This window comes from Lissotriton helveticus, chromosome 3_1 (assembly GCF_964261635.1).
Source record: "Lissotriton helveticus chromosome 3_1, aLisHel1.1, whole genome shotgun sequence".
NCBI lineage: Eukaryota > Metazoa > Chordata > Amphibia > Caudata > Salamandridae > Lissotriton > Lissotriton helveticus.
This window is the reverse complement of record NC_136061.1, coordinates 1,988,077,596-1,988,098,378: the sequence shown is the minus strand read 5'-3', so window position 1 is coordinate 1,988,098,378 and position 20,783 is coordinate 1,988,077,596. Positions and strand designations below refer to the sequence as shown.

At 48.7% G+C, this 20,783-nt stretch overlaps 1 protein-coding gene across 4 annotated transcripts in view; it reads right to left on the bottom strand.

Moving 5' to 3' along the window:
* IGF1R (insulin like growth factor 1 receptor) overlaps positions 1-20,783 on the bottom strand; it is a 1,553,571-nt gene that overhangs the window by 432,884 nt on the left and 1,099,904 nt on the right. For all 4 annotated transcript variants that reach the window (XR_013608878.1, XM_078683133.1, XM_078683132.1 and 1 more), the window contains one exon: positions 20,646-20,756. Coding sequence is in view for 3 of the 4 variants with exons in the window: in XM_078683133.1 (XP_078539259.1) it covers positions 20,646-20,756 (111 nt within the window). In the remaining variant the exon portion in view is untranslated. The remainder of the gene's footprint in view (positions 1-20,645; positions 20,757-20,783) is intronic.

The following is a 20,783-nucleotide window of genomic DNA, read 5'->3' as shown; positions in this document are numbered from 1 at the left end:
GGATGAGCGTTAGAAATTTCTCCCCCAATCCTGACCGGGTTAGGACCTGTTCCAGATATGGCCAGTGAACCCGGTCGAAGGCTTTTTCGGTGTTGAGGGTAAGAAACATATATTCCCCTCGCGTCCAGGAGGCTTTTTCAATAAGGTGTAATACCCGTTTAGTGTTGTCGCTTGTCTGCCGTTGGGAGATGAATCCCGCCTGGTCAGGTTCGATGAGCTCAGGCATATAGGGCGAGAGTCGTGCCACTAATATTCCAGTGTAAAGCTTGAGGTCAACATTAAGGAGGGAGATGGGGCGATACGCTCCACAAACCGTCCTGTCCTTTCCCGGTTTTGGGATGACCACTATGGAGTCATTGAGCATTTCTGTCAGTATCTCACCAGGGTCTGCGAACAAGTTAAAAAGCTTGGTTAGCACAAAAGTTTTGTAGAAAATAGCAGAAGAGCCATCCGGTCCCGGGGCTTTGGCGGGTTTAAGCTGCGGAATAGCCGCGATGACCTGCTCTATCCGGATGTCACGATCTAAGTGATCTGCCTGAGCCTTCGACAGGCTGGGCAAACCATCGAGGGAAAGGTAGTTGGCACCGTCCTCGAGGGAGAGGGGGGAGCCAGAGTAAAGGCAGGCATAGAAATCCCGAAATGTCTCAGCAATCTCCAAATTGGAAGAGACTCGCCTTCCATCATCTCGTTGGATCTTCCTCACCCCTGGTTTTTGGTGGGTCTCTCTCAACTTCTGAGCGAGAAGGTGGTCACATCTGTCTCCACCCACATAATAAGTGTGCCGCAGTCGGAGGGTTGCGTACTCCACTCTGTCCTGGTCTCGAGCGGGTAACTATTGTCGCATAGCTTTGAGTTGGCGCCAAACCAGAGGCGCTCCCGTACGCTGATGTATCTGCTCTTGTTTTCTGGGAACGGTCATCCCTCTGGCACTTGCGCTCTATATTCTCAGCGGTCGATATAGCTATTAGTTCCCCTCGAATGACTGCCTTCAGCGCCGCCCATTTCGTGGCGGAGAAAGGTGGGACAAGCGAGTCCGAAGGCAGTGCGGACCTGTTATTGCTGCACCCCGAGCTGCTGTCCGAGGGCTTCCTGCGGCTTACATTGAAGCAGGCGAGCTCACAAGATCCTTGCGGGGCTGGAAACATGCGAGTCTGACCTCCTCGGGAGCTCGAGACTGCCAGCTCCGAAACTCTACATTAACATCGTCAATACCGAAGGAACAGTAATTGCCTGATTGCCCTACCATGCACCCATTTCACGACGATCTGAACAGCCTAATTTTTCGATAAGGTTTATTAACTCTTACAGCTTTGTAAAAATGTTTTAACCTCCGATGATCTAGGTCTAAAGCGGTCTGACCCTAAGATGCCGGCTATATAAGGAATGCGGGGAGCGCTTTACATTCTCCTGTGGAGCTGTTTATTAAAATCCAAGATAATTTTGGGAAATCATTGTTAATTCAGTACCTGCTGTTTTTAAAGAGCTCTTCACTGCAAAGCCGACCTCATTACCTTAGCGATCTTCATGAGAGCAGAGCCTGACCCTAAGATGGCGCCCGTGACTCATCCTTTCAGTGATATCACCATGGGACACTGCAACAAGGTAGAGATCGGTTCAAACCCTGTTCTGTTACACCATGCTGGGGGGCTTTTCAATAACATTACCAGTTTCTTATATCAGATAATCCCGCAAAGTGCCGGTACCATCTACAACCCTCATGGAGCTCAGCCCTTTTTCCTTCTGCAAAAGCGTCAAGCTATCCTGTCTGACAGCCACCCAAACATTTGTGAGACCTCATTATTTTAACACTGGGATAAACCTCACCGTGGAGACCGTAGAGACCTAACTTTTTGGCCGATGCCTGGTGGAGCTACTTGATAGCTATAGAGGAGATGGGCTATGGACTACCCCTTCGGCCGTCACCTACCCAGCCGGACATTGGGCAGACTTCACTTCGTCTCTCTGTTGTACTCTCCCTCCTACCCCCTTACTCCTCCCTCTTTCCCCTTTACACTCCATTTATCCCTTCTTGTTGCTCTTTTATTGTTTTACTCATTGAGACCTAGCCACTTGACTAATGCCCGGTGGAGCTACCTGATAGCTATAGAGGAGATGGGCTGTGGACTTCCCCATCGCCAGTCACCTACCCAGCCGGACTTTGGGCAAACTCTCCTTCGTCTCTTCATCCATCCTTTCTCCCTCCTACACCTTTACCCACCTCCTTACCCTTCTAAGCTTCATTCACTCCGTATTCCGACGCTCTTGAAATGTTTTCTCGTAACCGATGTAACTTGTAACTGATGTCATTTTGTAACTTTTGGTTCCTAATGTAAAGTGCTCTGATACCTCCGGGTCTAGCCAGCGAAATATAAAACTCAAATAAATAAGAGTGAAGTATCAGTGTTCGCATTGTGAGAGAGGTAATCTTTTATTGATCGCTGTATAAGCTCTACTACTGTGGTGCGGTGAAGGAGGGTTTCACGGAGGCGCCAAACTCTTGGGGAGCTCTGTGTGAGTGTTTTTTGGGGGGTGGGGGGGTGTGTGAGGGTAACCATGACTGGTGCGTGGTGCGACAGAGGCCACACCTATCTTTCTCGACCATTGCCTGTAGAGGAGTGGAGGCCAGCAGATAACCTAACCAAGCGTATGTTTTCTGCGCGTTGGAGTAGTAGGAGAATTCGGGGTCATGGAGATCTAGGTCGCGTTGTCGGGTTAGACCTGTCGTGGATAGCGCACCTGTCTCATTAGTACGCTGGCAGGATCTATCTGCTATGTTGTCGAAGACTAAGTTTATATCGCTCCCCAGGAGAAGCCTGCGCTTCGTTGTGGCCGTTGCCTCGGTGAGTGCTGTGTGCAAGAACTGCTCTTGACCGTCATTTGGGCCGTATATTGAGCCCATAGTAAATGTGAGGCCACCGACGGCGAATCGGTAGGTAAGAAGTCGCACTTTGATTTCAGCTTCTTTGTGGAGAATTTCTCAGCGGAATCGCTGCGCAACCAAGATGGCCACCCCCGCCGATTTAGTGGGACCAGAGGAAAACATCTGGGTCGGAAACCTAGGTGATTTGACGCGGTGACAGTCTTTAACTAATAAATGTGTTTCCTGGAGTAGGCATATGTTCGCTCCTGTATGTTCTAGGCAGGACAGCACCGCTTTACGCTTAATGGGGTTGTTGAGTCCCCGCACATTCAGGGTGAGTATCTTACGTGTATTAGGGATCATGCAGGGATATTTAGGGGGCAGGCTTTAGGTGGGATCCAGGACCCCCGGCACTGTAAGTACAAGGCGTTTGTCCTACATGGAGGCCCAGTGTAGGCGAGAGCGTGCAGCGGATAAAAAACGGTGGACCAGGAACGCCAAAACCCCAACAAAGTGACTATTGAGCGTCCTTTCGCAGAACTTAACCTTGAAAAAAAGGGAAAAAGAAACATTAACTCGTAGTCCATCATCCTTTGATGGTCGGAAGCAAGTCAACATGGGGGGAAACTTTGTGGTCATGACCGGCCCTCCTCCCGCCAACAGCCCAAGGCACAATATGAGTCCATCAGATCTGACATTCTGGGCTGTGCAGTTCATCCAGGTTGTGGCTTAGCCAATTCCGCGGAAAGGGTCTCAAGGGCCGACCTCTGGCCCTGCAAAATTTCAGAGGGAGGAGGCTGGCGCCAGCGGGGTTTTGCCTCATCCATATCCACTTTAGGACCATCATCTCCGCTTTCTTCCGCTGGGGGATCTACTCTGAGCAAACGACAGGTCTCGGAGAGGGAGCGTAGCTGGTACAGTTTGCTGTCAATGCGGAACACCAGCCGGAATGGGTGGCCCCAGCTGTATGATATGTTGCGTTGCCGAAGATATGATGTGATGGGTTTGAAAGATCTCCGTTTTTGGAGAGTGAGGGCTGCCAGATCCTGGTAGAGAACAGGGGACTGACCTCGGAACGACAGGGGGTGCATTTGGCACGCTTTCTGCAGGATTTCTTCTTTAGTACGGAAGTCCTGTATGCATACCAAGATATCGGACGGTGGGGCCGTTGAAGCACGTGGCGGGCCCACTCTGTGTGCACTTTCCAGGCGGAGATCAGTGTCCAGGGGTCGGCCCAGAATATGATTAAAAAGTTCCCTGGGGATTTGAAGAGGTCGTCCGTGTCCTCATCCACCACTCCACGGATCCGAATGTAATGGAAGCAAGAGCGGTTCTTCAGATCCTCTAGGTGCGACTGCAGATCCACTTGTTGATCGTGGATCCTAAGGACCTCCTGTTACAGCGCCGCCATCTCCGTGTCTCTCCCATCGCTCTTCTCTTCCAAATCGGCGACCCTCTCTCCGATGCCGTCCATCTCTCTGCGAACGTCCTTGATCTCTGCCGTTAAGTCCCGCTTGAAGGCTTGCAAATCCTCCCTTAGAGCGACGAACATGGATTCCAGAAAGGCTTTGGTAATCCGTTCCCCGTGATCACCCTTCGTGGATGTGGAGTGCTCAGGGCCCACCGCCATGTCGCCGGCATGCTGATCAGCCTCTGCCTTTGCGAATAAGTCCTTGAGAGTTCTGTTCTTGTGCCTCCAGGAGGAGGATATATCACGCCCCGGTCAAAGCCCGGATTAGTCACTGTTCAGGCCTGCTCGGCCTCCTGATTGTGCTGCACCACTCCGCTGGGCCACTCACTGAGATACAAGGGTAGCAGGGCAATGGTAAAGACCAAGCAGGGATAGCGAAGCAGAATCTCCCCGCTTGGCTCCAGGTGCTGAAAGCCCCTTGAGACTCCCCACCTCACCTCCTGGATGTCGACCTAGTCGCCACCACCACAGCCGTCCCTCTGTAGCTGCAATTACAGCCTCCAGAACCTTTGGGCCGTGTCACAAAGCGGCGTGTTGTGTCTTCGCTCCCTACTTGTAGAGCAGCTATGGAGCGGGTAAATGCTGTGCGTGAGGGGCCTCCAGCAAGAATGTAGGCGCTCACCCCTCCGCAGGCATGACACCAAGCTTAGTCTCTTGCTGCCATGCGGCTCAATGGGTACCCCCTGGGTCCGGAGGCAGACCGTCGCTCAGTTCTCCACTCTTCCCTTCAGTACACTCACGTTGCACAGGGGTTCTTCAAAGTGGGCACTTGCCTGTCACTGTTGGGGCGGGAGAGTCCCGGTTAGGCCACGGGACCCTCGACCAGCCCTGGGCTCGCCACGCTGTTGTCGGCTAATCTGAAATGGCGGATAGGCTCCCCTCCGCCGTTCAATGGGCCCGGCCTCAACCGTGCCAGGGAAGCAGAGGCTCCGCCGCCACAAAAGCTGTCCGCGGGCAGAGGTAGTAGGGCACGATGGCGTTCTTGGGCCTCTCCGCCGACCTTCACTCCGTGCAGGTCTCCCGTGTGCTAGCGGGTCGGCCCCAGTCCTCTCCGCGGGGGACCCCCTTCCCCGGCGGCCGGCCACCGCCTGACTCCGCTGTCACCCCCTCTGCTGTAGAGTGCTGCAGGCTGTACTGCTGTCCTCGCTCCAAGGTCAGCCCCAGCCCCCAAACCTGGGGGTGGGAGGGCCCCGGCACAATCACAGGGCCCTCAACCAGCTCCGAGCCCGCCCCAAGATGGCGGGCGGGTGCAGCTCTCCTCCGCCTCATGTGAGGCCCGCCAGACGCGGACAGCTGTGCCTCTGGGGATGGGGGTCGTCGTGTCAGGCCGCAGCTCCAGTCAGATTTTCCCGGGTCAGCGCCTCAGCCGTCATGCCTCCACGCTCTGTTGCTGGGTACCGCTGATCCACTCCATTGCTCTTCACAGTCTGGCCGCCACCATGCACAGCGCACCCCGGCAGTCAGCCGCACAGAGGGACGGAACCCCCACGATGACAGCTCTGGTGCTCTGACAATCTGTGGCTGAAAACGGCAAAATGCCTGTGCTGTAGTGGGCTGTCGGCGGGAGTGACAGAGGAACATGTCTGCTCACACCGCCATCTTGGCCATGCCCCGAAGACTGAAAATGTAGACAGAAGAATGGAACGGCAAAATTTGGGATCAGTGAAATAACGTCCACTAGTTCATCAAGAAAAAAAGCAGAGGAATTCAAACAATGTGCTACACACAAAGTTAGCAGAGTGGAGAACACACATTAGAATATAGAAAATCCCAAAATAGAAATGCAACCTGGAGTTGTAGCGATCCTCCGTTCAATATATGAAAGGACAAAGCCACAATGTAGAAAAAGGAAATATAGACAAATGGGACTTGGAGGGTAAAGGCAGCTGATCGACCTAATGAAACTGCACCTCGCAAGGCACCAAATACCAGGCATAGTGGTGGCTGCCGTGAAAAGGACAGCAGTGCTTAAATATATATATAGGTGTATATATCGTTTTATGTAATAAAAGAAAAAAGGACTAGGAATATTTTATGGTTAAACAAATCTAATTACAATGTAGTAAACAAATGCGTGGGAACCTCCTTTTAAAATGTCAATTTAAAAGGAAAACAGAGCAGAAAAAGGAGTCAAAGGGTAATCACGTTCATTAGAAAGAAATCTGATAGTGACACCTCAAGACTACAGAGTGCAGTATAGCCTCAGAGGGGCAGTTCACGGTTTTGCCTTATGGAGAACGGAATCTTACCACACAAAGTCAGCAGCCCTACATGCCAAGAACAGATGCATACTGGTAAGTAGCATATTCCGTTCGAGGCATGTGGGCTGCTGAATTTATATCTATGCATAGAATAAATAGCAGTATCCTCCTTAGCGGCGGTTGCCCGTGCCAGCTGCAGCAGTCTGAAAAAGAGTTCTGAGAACAGCCTGACCTACAGCAGCTTGCTGTTTGGAGTGTACATCCACGCAGTAGTGTTTGGTGAATGTGTGTATGGTGGTCCATGTGGCTGCTCTAGATATATCCTCTAGAGGAATGTTACCTAGGAAAGCCATGGATGCCCCTAATTTGCGTGTGGACTGTGCTCTTGGGGGAACTGTTAATGTGCGTTTTGCTTTTTGATAACAGATTTGTATGCACTTAACGATCCATCTGGCTATACCGGACTTTAAAATGGGGTTGCCTTTGTGTTGTGGAGAAAAGGCAACAAACTGTTGCTTAGTCTTCCTGAAATCCTTTGTCCTGTCTATGTAATACAGGAGAGCTCTTTTGACATCTAGCGTGTGCAGTGCTCTGTCTGCTACCGAGTCTGGATTTGGGAAGAAAACGGGCAGTTCTATGGTTTGGTTAATGTGGAACTGCGACACCACCTTAGGCATGAATTTAGGGTTGGTACGCAACACCACCCGATTAGCATGAATTTGTATGAAAGGCTCTTGAATAGTTAGGGCTTGAAGCTCACTAACTCTCCTTAACGATGTTATTGCCACTAGAAAAGCCACTTTCCATGTCAGAAACTGTATCTCACAAGAGTGAAGAGGTTCAAAGGGTGGCCCCATTATTCTGGTGAGAACTATGTTCAGATTCCAGACAGGTGAAGGAGGGTGTCTGGGAGGAATCATTCTTTTGAGTCCTTCCATAAAAGCTTTAATGGCTGGCACTTTAAAAAGAGAAAGATGCTGTCTGTTTTGAAGATAAGCTGCCATTGCGGCCAAATGTATCCTAATGGAACTATATGCCAGATTACATCTGTATAGGTGTAACAAATAACATATAATGTTTTGCGTGGATGCATCTAGTGGATTTATGTCATTGTTAGAACAGTAAATGACAAATCTCTTCCATTTGGCCGCGTATCATGCCCTGGTTGTAGGTCTTCTTGCCTCCTTGATGATGTCCATACAGTCAGGGGGCAGGTTGAGGTAGCCAAACTCTATGACCTCAGGAGCCATATCGCAAGGTTTAACTGTTGCGGATCTGGGTGCTGAATGTCTCCACGGTTCTGAGTGAGGAGACTGGGCTTGAGTTGCAGCCGTTGGTGAGGCACCACTGAAAGTTCTAGGAACGTGGTGTACCACGCTTGCCGTGCCCATGTTGGAGCAACTAGGATGAGCGTCATGGAGTGCTGCCGCAGTTTGCGTGCCACCAGCGGTATGAGTGGTGCTGGAGGAAAAGCGTACGCAAATCTGCCTGACCAGTTCATCCATATCGCATTGCCCTGAGACTGCGGGTGTGGGAACCTGGCGGCGAAGGTTTGGCATTTTGCGTTTTCTTTTGTGGCGAATAGGTCTATCTCTGGATGACCCCACTGCTGGAAGTATGGTTGGAGCACCGAGGGGTGTATCTCCCACTAGTGCATTTGGTGGCTGTGCCTGCTGAGCAGGTCCGCCATCTGGTTGTCTTTGCCTGGGAGATGTTCCGCCATGAGGAACATGTTCCTTTGAATGGCCCACTTCCACATGCTCTGGGCTAGATGAGACAATTGTGGAGAGTGCGTGCCTCCCTGCTTTTGGATGTAATACATGGCAGTCATGTTGTCCGTCCGGATCAGCACGACTTTGTTGCACAGATGCAGCCTGAAGGCCTTCATTGCCATGAAAATTGCCATGAGCTCCAACAGGTTGATGTGCATCTTTTGCTGCTGCGCCGTCCACAGTCCCTGCACTGTATAATGGAGGACATGCGCTCCCCAACCCTGGAGAGATGCGTCCGTTGTCAGCACTATCTGTGGTACAGGCTCTTGGAACGGTCGTCCCCTGCAAAGGTTTTGTGTGTTCCACCAATGCAGAGAGTTGTATGCACGACCGGTCACCAACACTAGGTGTTTTAGATGGCCTTGAGCCTGGTTCCACTGCCGTGCTAGGCATTCCTGAAGCGGACGCATGTGTAGCCTTGCGTGAGGGACTATAAAGATGCAGGAGGCCATCATACCCATGAGCTGCAGGAAAACCCGAGCTGGGAGCGAGTGTTGTGGCTTGAACTTCTGAAGGAGCAATTGCATGCTGTTGACTCTGGCTGCGTTTGGGTGCGCTGTCGCTGTTAGAGTGTTGAGTGTCGCACCCAAGTATTGTTGCACATGTGTGGGTTGAAGGTGTGATTTTGGGTAATTGAGCGAAAACCCTAGACTGTGTAGGAGGTGAATTGTGCGGGACATGTGGCTGGCACATTGCTGGGCCGACTTTGCTTGAACAAGCCAGTCGTCCAGATAAGGATAGACGTGGATGTGTTGTCTCCGAAGGTGCGCCGCCACTGTTGCTAAGCACTTTGTGAACACCCTGGGGGCAGTAGTGACCCCGAAAGGCAGGACCTTGAACTGGTAATGCTGGTTGTTTATGGTGAACCTGAGATATTTCCTGTGCCCTGGGTGAACGGGAATGTGGAAATATGCGTCTTTTAGGTCTAGGGTTGCTAGGAAGCCTCCCTGACTGAGCAACGGTAGAACTTGTTGTAAAGTTAGCATGTGAAAATGCTCTGACAAGATGTACTGGTTCAGGGGTCTGAGGTCCAGAATGGGCCTGAGAGACCCGTCCTTTTTTGGGATTAAGAAGTACAGCGAGTACACCCTTGTACCCTGCTGATGTAAAGGCACGAGTTCTATGGCCCCTTTTTGCAGCATGCAGAGGACTTCTTGCTGCAATAAGTGCATGTGCTCTGCGGACATAGGACGGTGCCTTGGGGGTATGTTGGTTGGAGTGGAGGTAAGTTCTAGACAATAGCCGTGTTGTATAATGTCTCTCACCCACCTGTCTGTGGTTATGCCTTCCCAGACTGGCAGGAACCGCTGGAGTCTTCCCCTGACTGGTGTTACATGGTCGGGGGGCAGTGACAAGACGTCACTGTTTATTGGTGGCGGAGGATCTGGTATTATTATTTCCGCGTCCTCTGCCTTTGGTGCTGTTCCCACGATAGCCACCCCCATTGTTCTTGCTATAGGTGGTCTGCGAGCCCCCTCTATTGTATTGGCCTTGCTGGGATGCTTGACCTCTGGAGGCTCCCCTGTTACCGGAGCGACAAAAGGAACTGCCCCTGAACTGTTGTGACTGCAGAGCCCCCATGGATTTTGCTGTCTGTGTCTTTTTTAATTTTCTCAAGGGTTGTGTCCACATCAGGGCCAAAGAGAAAATCAGGGTTAACCGGCTGGTTGAGTAAAGTAGTCTGTATCTCCAGCTTAAAACCAGAGATGCGTAGCCAGGCATGCCTTCTAAGCATCACACTTGTATTTATGGCCCTAGCTGCTGTGTCTGCTGCATCTAGCGCACACTTGATGGACGCATTTGAAATCAATTTCCCCTCCTGTATCAGCATTTCTGCTCCCTCCTTACAAGTCTCAGGCAGGTGTTGCAGTAGCTGCTCTAACGTGTCATAGTGTGCCCTATCATATCTGGCTAATAGGACTTGTGTGTTGGAGATCCTCCAAATATTTGCAGCTTGAGCTGCTACTCGCTTGCCAGATGCTTCAAAGATTTTGGATTCTTTGTCCGGAGGGGGAGCATCACCACTGGTTTGAGAGTTTGCCCGTTTACGAGCATTAGCCACTACGAGGGAGTCCAACGGGAGCTGGCCTTTGATGTACGTGGGGTCCACAGGTGCAGGCCGGTACTTCTTTTCAATCCTTGGGTTTACAACCCGTGCCCTTGTGGTCTCCTTGAAGATGTCAGTAGCGTGTTTAAGGACACCTTTCAGCATAGGCAATGTTTTGACTGACCTTTCTGAAGTTAAGAAAGTATCAAACAAAAAGTCCTTTTCTACTGGGTCAGCATGCATGTCCACATCATGGTTTTTGCCTGCCTTTTCAATCAAAGCGTTAAACGCAGCAGTATCTTCAGTAGGCGAGGTTTTGATGGTATAGGACTGAGTGTCAGGTGTGGTCTGTGGCTCACCAGGGTCAACAGGGTCAGTCCAGGTTTGCTGTTCATCCTGATCTGTGCCAGCAGGATAATTGAACTCATCTTCATTGTATCCCTCCCCTATATCTTCATAGGTGCGTGTGGGTGAATAGGAATAGTCTTGTTCATAGGACTCCACAGGCTCTGAAAGAACAGGTGAGGTTGCTGAGTCTCTCTTTCTTTTCAGAGGGATTTTGTATGACTCCAAAGCTCTTTCTGGAGCTATTTTCCAGGCGTCAGTCTACTGAAGAGGATGTCATTTTCCAACCACCCTCCGAGGACAATCAAACGAAACTGTTCATCGACTCGGATACAGGTAGACTCACCATTTATAAACGGAAACTGCTGACACTTTCTTGGTAGTGTCGGTGCTTTTTTGTGGCTCGACGGTTTTTGGTCGAGCGGTTGGGGCAGTCCATATTTTATAGCTTGTGAAAGCAGTGGAGACGAGCCGACCGTTTTTGAGGGTGTTGCCGTCTTCGATCCGACCAACTTTTTAGGATCACTTGGCTGCTTGTGGACTTGCGTCGATTCGAGCTGTCGGTGCGCAACAGGTACGCCTTTTTGCTTCGACGCGAAGTGCTCTTTCGGGTCGGGATTACTTTTCGACTCGAAGGCCTTGCTGGATATCGGCGCCGAGGCTGGAAGTTTCGGATGGACAGTCTTCCTAGCCTTGAGTCCTTTGCCAGTGTCGCCAGCTTTGGGCGTGGGCGTCGATAGCGTCAGCGCGATTGCTTGACGGCAGAGACAGACTTCGGCGTCCCGTGTTTTGGGTTGACGCCCCCTTGTGACCCCGAAGGGTTAACGACACTTTTAGATGGTCTTGGAGCCGACGAATCCGAAGCTGTCGAGCCGAGGACTGACGTAAGCAGTTTCGGTTTCGATACAGTTCCTGTCGGTTTCGGTTTCGCAGTTGAAAGTGGCTGATGGACCGATGGCTCTGTAGAAGTATTCTTAGCCGGGTCTGGATGCGGGGCTATAGAATGCGGGTATAGATCTTGGCTAAGGCCTTCCGGCGATACCTCGACCTGAGCCGTAGAGAGCATAGTGTCAGTATCGGGCCCCGCGATTGCGGATGGGCCTTGCTCATCGCTTGAGTCATCATCGACGGCTGCGATGGCGTCTGCGTCGTCTCCTACCTCGACGACGTCTTCTTCATGGACGTAGTCTTGTTCTTCTTCCACACTATATTGTGAGTCGTGCTCCGATGCAGGGTCTGACTGCCAGTCTGGATCCTCTTGATCGGCGCCCTCGATGACGTCTGCCTCAAAGATATCTTCTGGGTCTGGCGCTGTTTGCTGGGCCGACTGCCTTGCGGCGCGCCGAAGCCGAAGTGTTTTCTTCGACCGGAACTTGGAACAGGCCATGCAGCTTGCCTCGTCGTGGTCCGGGGATAGGCACTTGTTGCACACCGGGTGCACATCGATGTGAGGGTATTTGGAGTTGCAGACGGGGCATCTCTTGAACGGGCTCCGTTCCATCGTCGACGCTCGTCGGGGCCTAGCTGTCGAAGGCAATACGGCCTTCGACGTCCTGTTCGAAGAACTGGATAAAGTATTGGGCACCGAACGAGAGACAATACCGATGCCCCGAAGGCCTTTTGGCCTCGCGAAAAGTATTTTAAAGTTATGTTATGTTATGTTAATATTTTTTATAAAAGGCGCACAGCTGCCCCAGCCAAGGGGCGTCCCGGCGCCTGATCAGGTACCACAACATAACAAATCGGTGCTGGGAAAGACAAGAAGGAATCATTCAACAGTTGGAAACAAAAAAGTTTTTATGGCACGCCTGAAGGTAGTGAGGCTATTCAAGGCTCGAATGTGGACGGGGAGAGAATTCCACAATCCTGCCGCTAATACTTTAAAGGAGCGACCTCCCATCCTACTAAGTCTGAACCGTGTGTTAACCGCCAGATGGAGAGATTCCGATCTGAGGGACCGCGTAGGGACATAGGGGGAGACAAGCTTAGCGAGGGCTGGAGGAGAAGAAAACTTCAAGATCTTAAATGTCAGGCAGAGAGCCTTAAATTTAATTCTCTGTCTGACCGGCAGCCAGTGGAGAGAAGTCAAAACTGCAGAGACAGAACACCGTCTAGGAAGGCCAACGATGGCACGTGCCGCGGCATTCTGCACCCTTTGCAGTCTAGTGGCTTCTGCCTGATTCACTCCAAGCAGCAGCGCACTCCCATAGTCCAGCCGCGAGAGAATGGAGGCTTGGACCACCAGTTGCCGAGTAGGGGGGTCGAAGAATTTGAGGACCGGTCTCAGCCCTCGCAGAATACCATAGCAGGTAGCTGCAACCTTCTTCGTATGGCTGGTGAAGGAGAGTGTAGGATCCAGCCAAACCCCCAAGTTCTTAACTTCGGCAGCTGGAATGGGAGTCACCCCCAATTCTGGAGGCCACCACTGATCTCCCCAAAGCTCTGCCTGTTTTCCTAAAACCAGGACCTCGGTTTTTTGGGCATTTAGCTGCAAACAATTTGCTCGCATCCAATTTGCCACGGCTATGAGTCCCGCACGGAAACTGGGAGCGTTCACCTCGGGATCACCGCTGAGTGTCACCGCCAGCTGCGTGTCGTCGGCACACGATGTCATGGTAAGGCCACATTGCCTGACGACTGCAGCCAGCGGTTTCACATATAGGTTGAACAGGGTGGGGCTCAACGCAGAACCCTGCGGAACCCCCAGCCCCAGCGGATGGAACGAGGACTGACCAGGTGGAATAGCCACTTTAAAAAACCGGTCCGAGAGGAAAGAGCGAAACCATTGGAGAGCGGACCCCTCAATTCCCACCTCCTCCAACCGCCGCATCAGGATATCATGAGACACCGTATCAAACGCGGCGCTCAGATCTAACAAAAGGAGCGCCGCTGTTTGGCCAGCATCTAGCACCGTTCGCAAGTGCTCGATCATAAAGAGCAGTGCGGTTTCGGTGCTGTGCCCGAAAACCATTCTGAGTCTCGTCTAGAATGTTATTACGAGAAAGGTGAGCAGACAGAATGGAGTTCACATGTGCCTCAGTAACCTTAGCGGGCCAGGGCAGAAGGGAGATGGGACGATAGTTTTCTGGTAATAGGGGGTCCAGATTAGGCTTCTTTAAAATTGGGCTAACAACTGCCTGCTTCCAGGAAAAGGGGACCACACCCGAAGTAAGCGATAAGTTGATCAGATCTAATATAGGCTCACGACATCGGGGGGAAGGAGTTTAAATAGCTCTGGCTTCAACGGATCTAATGGAGATCCAGATTTAATTATGAGGCTCAGAGTATCAAAAGCCTCATCAGACATTACTGGCAGGGAGGACAGGGTGTCATAAACCGTAGCCGTCACACCAGTTTGCTCAGTATCAGGCACAGATGACGTAAATCCTCGATAGATTGCCTGCACTTTCTCCACGAAAAAGGATGCCAAACTTTCACAGTGAGAGTCCGTGCAGATTTCCACCGAGGTGGCCCGTTTCCCCATAAGGTCTTTAAGAACCTTGAAAATTAATTTAGATGGATTGGGGTTATTCTAGAACTCAAAGGCGTAGTAGGCGGCTCGAGTTTGACAGATTGTCCTGTGGTAGATCTTAAGCTGAGCGAAATACAGAGATTTCAAGGTAGGATCAAAGGATTTCCTCCACGCCCTCTCAGCTCGCCGGCACGCTCTCTTAAGATCGGCAAGAGTGTCATTATACCAAGGGCTGGGAACTTTCGCGTGACATTTCGACCAGCGCATCGGTATAAGAGAATCAAGGGCGGCTAAGATCCAATTACAAAATTGCTCATATCCTTGTTCCACATTCAGCAAAATGCCCAGGGGCTGCGCCTCCAAGATCTTAAAGAACTCCTCCAGTTTGAGCTTATGCCAATTTCTTTTAAGGATCAGTCTGTCCACAGGTTTGAATTGAGGGTCAGCTATAAAACATGAAACTTTAACCAACAGATGATCAGTCCAACCTACCACCATCGGGTCGGAAGCCGTAGCTCGCTCCAGTGTGGTAAAAAAGGGGTCAAGGATGTGACCACCTATGTGGGTGGGAGAGGTAACAAGTTGGTTCAGTTGCATGGCTTCAAGGTCTGCTAGGAAGGTATTAATAGGTGCTAATGACCTCAGGTCAAGATGAATATTGAGGTCGCCTACAATGTTAAAATTAGCACATCTTGAAGCTAAAGAGCTAACCACGTCGACAAGAGCAGCCTTGAAGACTGGGTCATTCCCTGGCGGGCGGTAAATAAGCATACCGCTAAGAGTAAACTGATGACTGAAAGCTACCTTAAAAGAGGCGCTCTCACACGCTGGTAAGTCAAGAGCTTTCCATTCAGCCGGGAAGCAAGATTTTATCGCCATGGCTATGCCACCCCCTCTAGAAGTGCGGTTAAGGGTGAATACTGTATATTCCGAACTGGAGTCGAGAAGGTACATCCGAACCCAATGGCGGAAAAAAAACAATCTGAAGATGGAGAGGATGCCCATGCACACTGTAGTCCAAGGGAGGAGCTGCTTTCATTGGGCATGCTGGCTCTCTTAAAAAAGTACTATCGACAGAGAAATAAAGTTCGACAGAGAAATAAAGTTCTAAAAAGACTAACACAGATTATTGCTTATCTTTTGGTCAAACAGAGCGTGGCACTTGTCACAGAGTGTTGTTTGGACAATGAGGGAATGAGGGCAACTCGCTTGCGAGTTAAAATGAGCATACTCAAGAAGAATAGAAAAGCACTTATCCCTCTGCTCTACCTCAGAGCCCAAGAAAAGGTACTAGAAGAGCAGGAATATATGTCTCCACCTGCGATCTTGTTGGAAGTCACTTCAGGGAGTCCTTTGGAGCCAAGGAGTCATTACAAGCCCTCCATGTTAGCAACTCGTTTACCTCTGGCAGCAATGTCCAAGAACCTCTCTGGTGACTCATATAATGTTACCATACACTTTTCAACCAATCAAGATTCTGTCTGGACCCAAAAGAAACGTTGTTTGCCTGCGCAACTTTGCATCCTGATGTGATCTGAGATACGCCCTGTCCAACTTGGGTAGGTTTGCATGGCTGACACTTAATGGCTAAACAAAATGAAAATTGCTTTTAAAAAAAAAAAAAAATTTGAGACTCAAAATCCCTTTATGAAATTCTAGAACTTAGGGCAAAGTCAGAAAACATGAAAAGTACTGAAAATGTACCAGTATTTCGTCCTACTCATTTGCAATTTAATCGTGGTTAAAAATCTACTTTGTCCTCAATTTATTGGCTCCTCTAATCAAAATGAGCATTTGAATAAAGGGCCTCATTATTTCACCACAAGTCTTTTAACCACAGTTCTTAACCCTGAACTCCTAATGATTGACATATATTTCACTAAGACCTTTGTTAATAAACTACTTCAATCTCTAAACCACAGTGTTAAAAAGTCCAACATTACAGAATTATTCACAGTGCAAATAGCTTCATCAATGCCTCTCTAAAGCAAGGTTCATTGGAGCAGATCACAGCATCATTAAATCCAGCCATTATTGTCAATCTATTTAAAAAACAAAAGCTAGAATGTGAGACATAAGGAGTGTTGTAATGCAGACAAATTAAGATACCTACGGTTCTTGACACACATTGGTCATGTCTCCGTCTCGGCAACATGATATAGTTAACACTCTGGGACATAGCGGACTATGCAAAAATAATCACAGATACAAAACTTGCAGCATTACTCCCCCTTGGTGTCCTAGTAACCTTTGATACAGTGGACCGCTATCTGTACATCTTACATCCAAAGAATAGGTAAAATCTAGACATGCACCAAAAGTGTTGGAGTGAAGCAAAACTAAATGGCTACTTACCTGTATAAGTAGTTTTGCAGCATAAAGAATTTTCTGGTTCTTGGATTCTCTGTGTAGTCTCTCTTGTTTCTCCACAGGTTGGTGGCGTCGACCATTTGGAGTTTGGTTCTTCCCTTTATCAGACATGCACTCAAGAAGACCCTTTGCATGGTTGCCATCTTCAGATTCTTTTTCTCCTCATTTTGGCAACTTTGTCCTTAAAGCGGTTTCCAATACTTTCCTCTTTTCTTTAGACTTCCTGTTCTTAAGCATCCTTGTTTCTGGGGATAGCGCTGGGGGGAGGGGATGATGGTGGTGAAAGGTCGCATATGAATCCAGAAAATGTTCCAAGTTGTAAAACCACTCCTACAGGTAAGCAACTATTTCATTTTGCAGTGTGAATCTTTTTTGTATTTCAGTGCTGTGCATTAATTATGTAGCAATATAATCCCAAGCCCCCTTAGGAGGCTGGGTTGAAATGAGTTTGAGGAAGCAAACAGGTGCTTTAGTACTTTATTGTTCTCATGGTTATCCACACATTAATGTTTTGTGAAGGTGTGTATGGAAGACAATGTGGCTGCCATACAGATGCCTTTAATGATTTCATTTGATTTTGTATAGCGCTCGAATGCCCAGAGGCATCTTAGCGCTGCTGCTGTCTTGTTCAGTACTGAGAGGGAGATTGATTGCTGCTGAAAACTAACGTGTCAACAACCAGGTTTTTATTGGCTACAAAAAAGCCCCGAATTCCAAGCATTTCCTGAGGAGCTCAGCCTTCTGCCCGTGGAGTACCAGGCATATTTTGAGCAAAAATAGCCTGCTCCCGAACTATGTAGTGCTTTGAAGGTTACGCACAAGGTCTTAAAGTCCAATTGGTAGCCAGTGCAGATTGACCAACGCTTGAGCCGCCGCCCTTTGTATAGGAATTCCAGTGAGGAGTCGAGCTGCAGCATTTTGCAGCGTTTGGAGTTTTTGTGACAACTTTTCTACGAATCCCAATAAAGAGGACATTTCCGTAGTCTATTTTGGGATATATGGACAGATCTTCTTTATTAATTTCTGTGTATGAAACACGGAAGATGTCAGTGCTTTTACTTGATGATGAAAGTGGAGTTTATCATCAAAGATAATTCCTAGGTTCCTTGCTTTCTGTGCTGGTATTGGTAAGGGTCCCATATTTTGGGGCCACCAAATTGCTGACCTAATTGATCTCTTGTTTCCAACAGTCGGAAATCTGTTTTACCCGCATTTAATTTTAAGCAATTTGCTTTCATCCACTGATCTATTTGGACTATACAGGAGTTGAATCTGTGTCCAACTTCTTCCTGATCTTTGGAGATTGACACCACAATTTGGGTGTCATCGTCGTAGGACACTACTAAAAAAAAAACTAAGGACTTTATCAGTTTGACTACGGGGGCAACATACAGATTGAAAAGGGTAGGGCTCAATAAGGAGCCCTGCGGTACCTCACAAGGCAAACAGAATTGTTTTGAAGAAAATTCACCCATGGCTACATGGTTTGTTCTGTCTGTTAGAAAGTCCTCAAGGAGTGTCTTCATGGACTTCTTGTGTTTGTTGTCCATTGGCACATGAAGATAGGCGTCCCCGGGATCTATGATTTCCATATAGGCTGCCTTCTCCAAGCACAGGATGACCTGGGCAGAGTAACCATCTTGAACATTTGCTACTTTAAATTTGTTTGAGGCACATAAGTCTAAAATGGGTCTGAGGGTGTTGTATGGGTTTGGTACTATGAAGTAAAAGAGCAGACCGCTTAGGTTTCCTGTCCTTTAGGGACCCTTTCTCTAGCATGTTTACATAGAAGGCTATTGACCTCTTGCTGTAGTCTTATTGCATTACCTTGCTTTTGGCCTCATGTTTGGTGCAGATCTTAAAAGTTCTATTTATACAATATCCATGGTGCATTATGTTTAGAGTCCATATATTGGAGGTTCTCGTTTCCACTCTTTGAGGAAACCTCCGAGTCTGCCCCCTAAAGGTATTAAATGTGGAGAGAGGCCTGCTGGCAGGTAATTTGCTTGGATGCCCTGCTTCTTGCAAAGGACACCTCTTTCTCCATCTCTGCCCTGAAAGGGTTACCTTGCTGTGCTGGGGTATTGCCACTGAGCTGGCTTGAAACTATCTGGCTTATCAGAAAGGTTCCCGGAATTGGACAGCTCCCATGAATTTGGCAATATTGTTGTCCGGTTTCATTTTCTACAACAAGTTAACCACTTCCATGCTCGTGACAGAACCATTCCGTCATGAGTCACGGTTGGGCTGTGCTGATGACGGAATGGTTCCGTCACGCCCGCGATTGGAATGTCCAGCACAGGGCTGGAATTCCTGCCGCACGCAAGCAGTTAAGTTGCTCTCTGTCAGACCAAACAGATTTTCACCAATTAAGGGAATATTAAGCAATGCTGCTGGTACCTCTGAGACTTTGAGCTATGTATATTGTCTTAAGGTGTTGTATATTGTCTTAAGGTGGTGCCCTCGCACAGCTGCCTGCTTGCCATATCTGGCACAATTAGTCTTGATTTGAGACATGTATTTGACTATCTCAAATACATGTCTCAAGTCAAGACTAATTGTGCCTTACCTTCCTTGATGAACCTTGGTCTGGTTTGGTATTGTTCTGGGAGGTACTGAATCAACTACCTCCTTTCATCCCACTGCTGGATATCATATATATTAAGGAGGGCGTTACCTTTATGATGCATCATTGGGTGGGCGCAACTTCTTCATCTGTCACTCCGTCATCTCCATTTATTGCTCTCTCTGTTCAGTGGGTACGGGGAGCACAGGCCCTCTTGTCTGCACTGGCCACAATAATGGAGTCTGCCCCTCAAATGGCCTCTGATGTAAGGTGTGTCAATGGAGGAATGCTTGCATTTTACCCCAACTTTGATGTCACAGCGTTTGCGTCCCAAGGTCCTTCAAAGGCCTCTCTTTTTTGATCCAGGCCACTTTAAGGTGTGGTGGAACTGTTTTTTCTTCTGTGTTGGTAGAAGGGTTTCAGTAGAACCCTTCAGTAGAAAACACAAATTTGTCTTTTCCTTCTTTAGCTGCACCCCACATTGTCTTATTGACTGCAACCCTTTTAACTAGGCACTGCACAATGCAATGTGTTCACCCATTTTTCGGGGGGAGTCGTTGTTTATGTTCGGCCACCCTTCCAGCTCTGGGTCTTGTAGGAATTGTCCATCTCTGTTTGCAGAAGAGTACTTCTTCTTGGGCATCAGGCATCACTGGAGGCTCTAGCTCCACCAGTTCCACATCTAGCCCCTTTTCCTCCTGGGGCTATAGCGGGATTGAGTATCCTGTGAGGGAATGTGCGTTTCCACGAATCAATCCGACAAGAGGCCATCAGAAACCAAAACATGCCACTTTTCTACAGTTGTACTAAACACATCAAGAGTCAGATTACCTCAGTTGACATTGGGGGACCGATACAGTGATAAAACACTGTAAGGATGGAATTCTGCACTTCATCCTTTAACGCTCTATTATGTATTCTACACATTTACAGCTGCTAAATCAAACTGCACCAGCAATAAAAAGTAAAAGTGTCTATTTTTAGCTAAGTAGAAACATTTTGTTTGTAATTTGTTAAAAGAGACATACTTCGATCTGCATAATGCACTTTGTGATCCAGTCACAAATGCATTTCAGCAGCTCTAGTGCTGTAAGATCGAGTGCAGCCCTGTGTGTAAGACAGCTAAGCAGTTTATCAAGCACAAACAGCCAAAGGGCAGCCAATGTGAAATTCCTTCAATAGAATTCAACGTGCCAGAGGACTGTTTGGAGTGTTCAAATGGAAGGAAAGGAAGTGTGAATATTGAAAAGAAAAAGTGTACAAGAACTTGTGACAAAAAGATTAATATGCTCCACGGGTCAAGACTGTAAGATCTGATTTTGTCATGTTACTGAGATGTCATGAGAACATCTATTCAAATATAAGTTGTCCAGCAATAAGAAGGGTTTACTTGTGCAGCATGGGCCAAAAACGTCAGTTAAATGATTCAAATTTCGGGCACATAGGTTTCTTTAGGCCACACAAGTCTCCAACCAATTACTAAATCAAATTTAAAAAACACACCTTTTCTGGGACAGACATGATACTTTCCCATTACTAACCTCGGCATCTGTCCTTAAAGATCGAAGGTAACTTTTGAGATCACCACGCGTCATCAGCTCCATGATAACTAGGGTTGGTTGGCCCTGGGATACAACGCCTAGAAGGCGTACCTAGACAAGGGACGAATTGGAAAACTG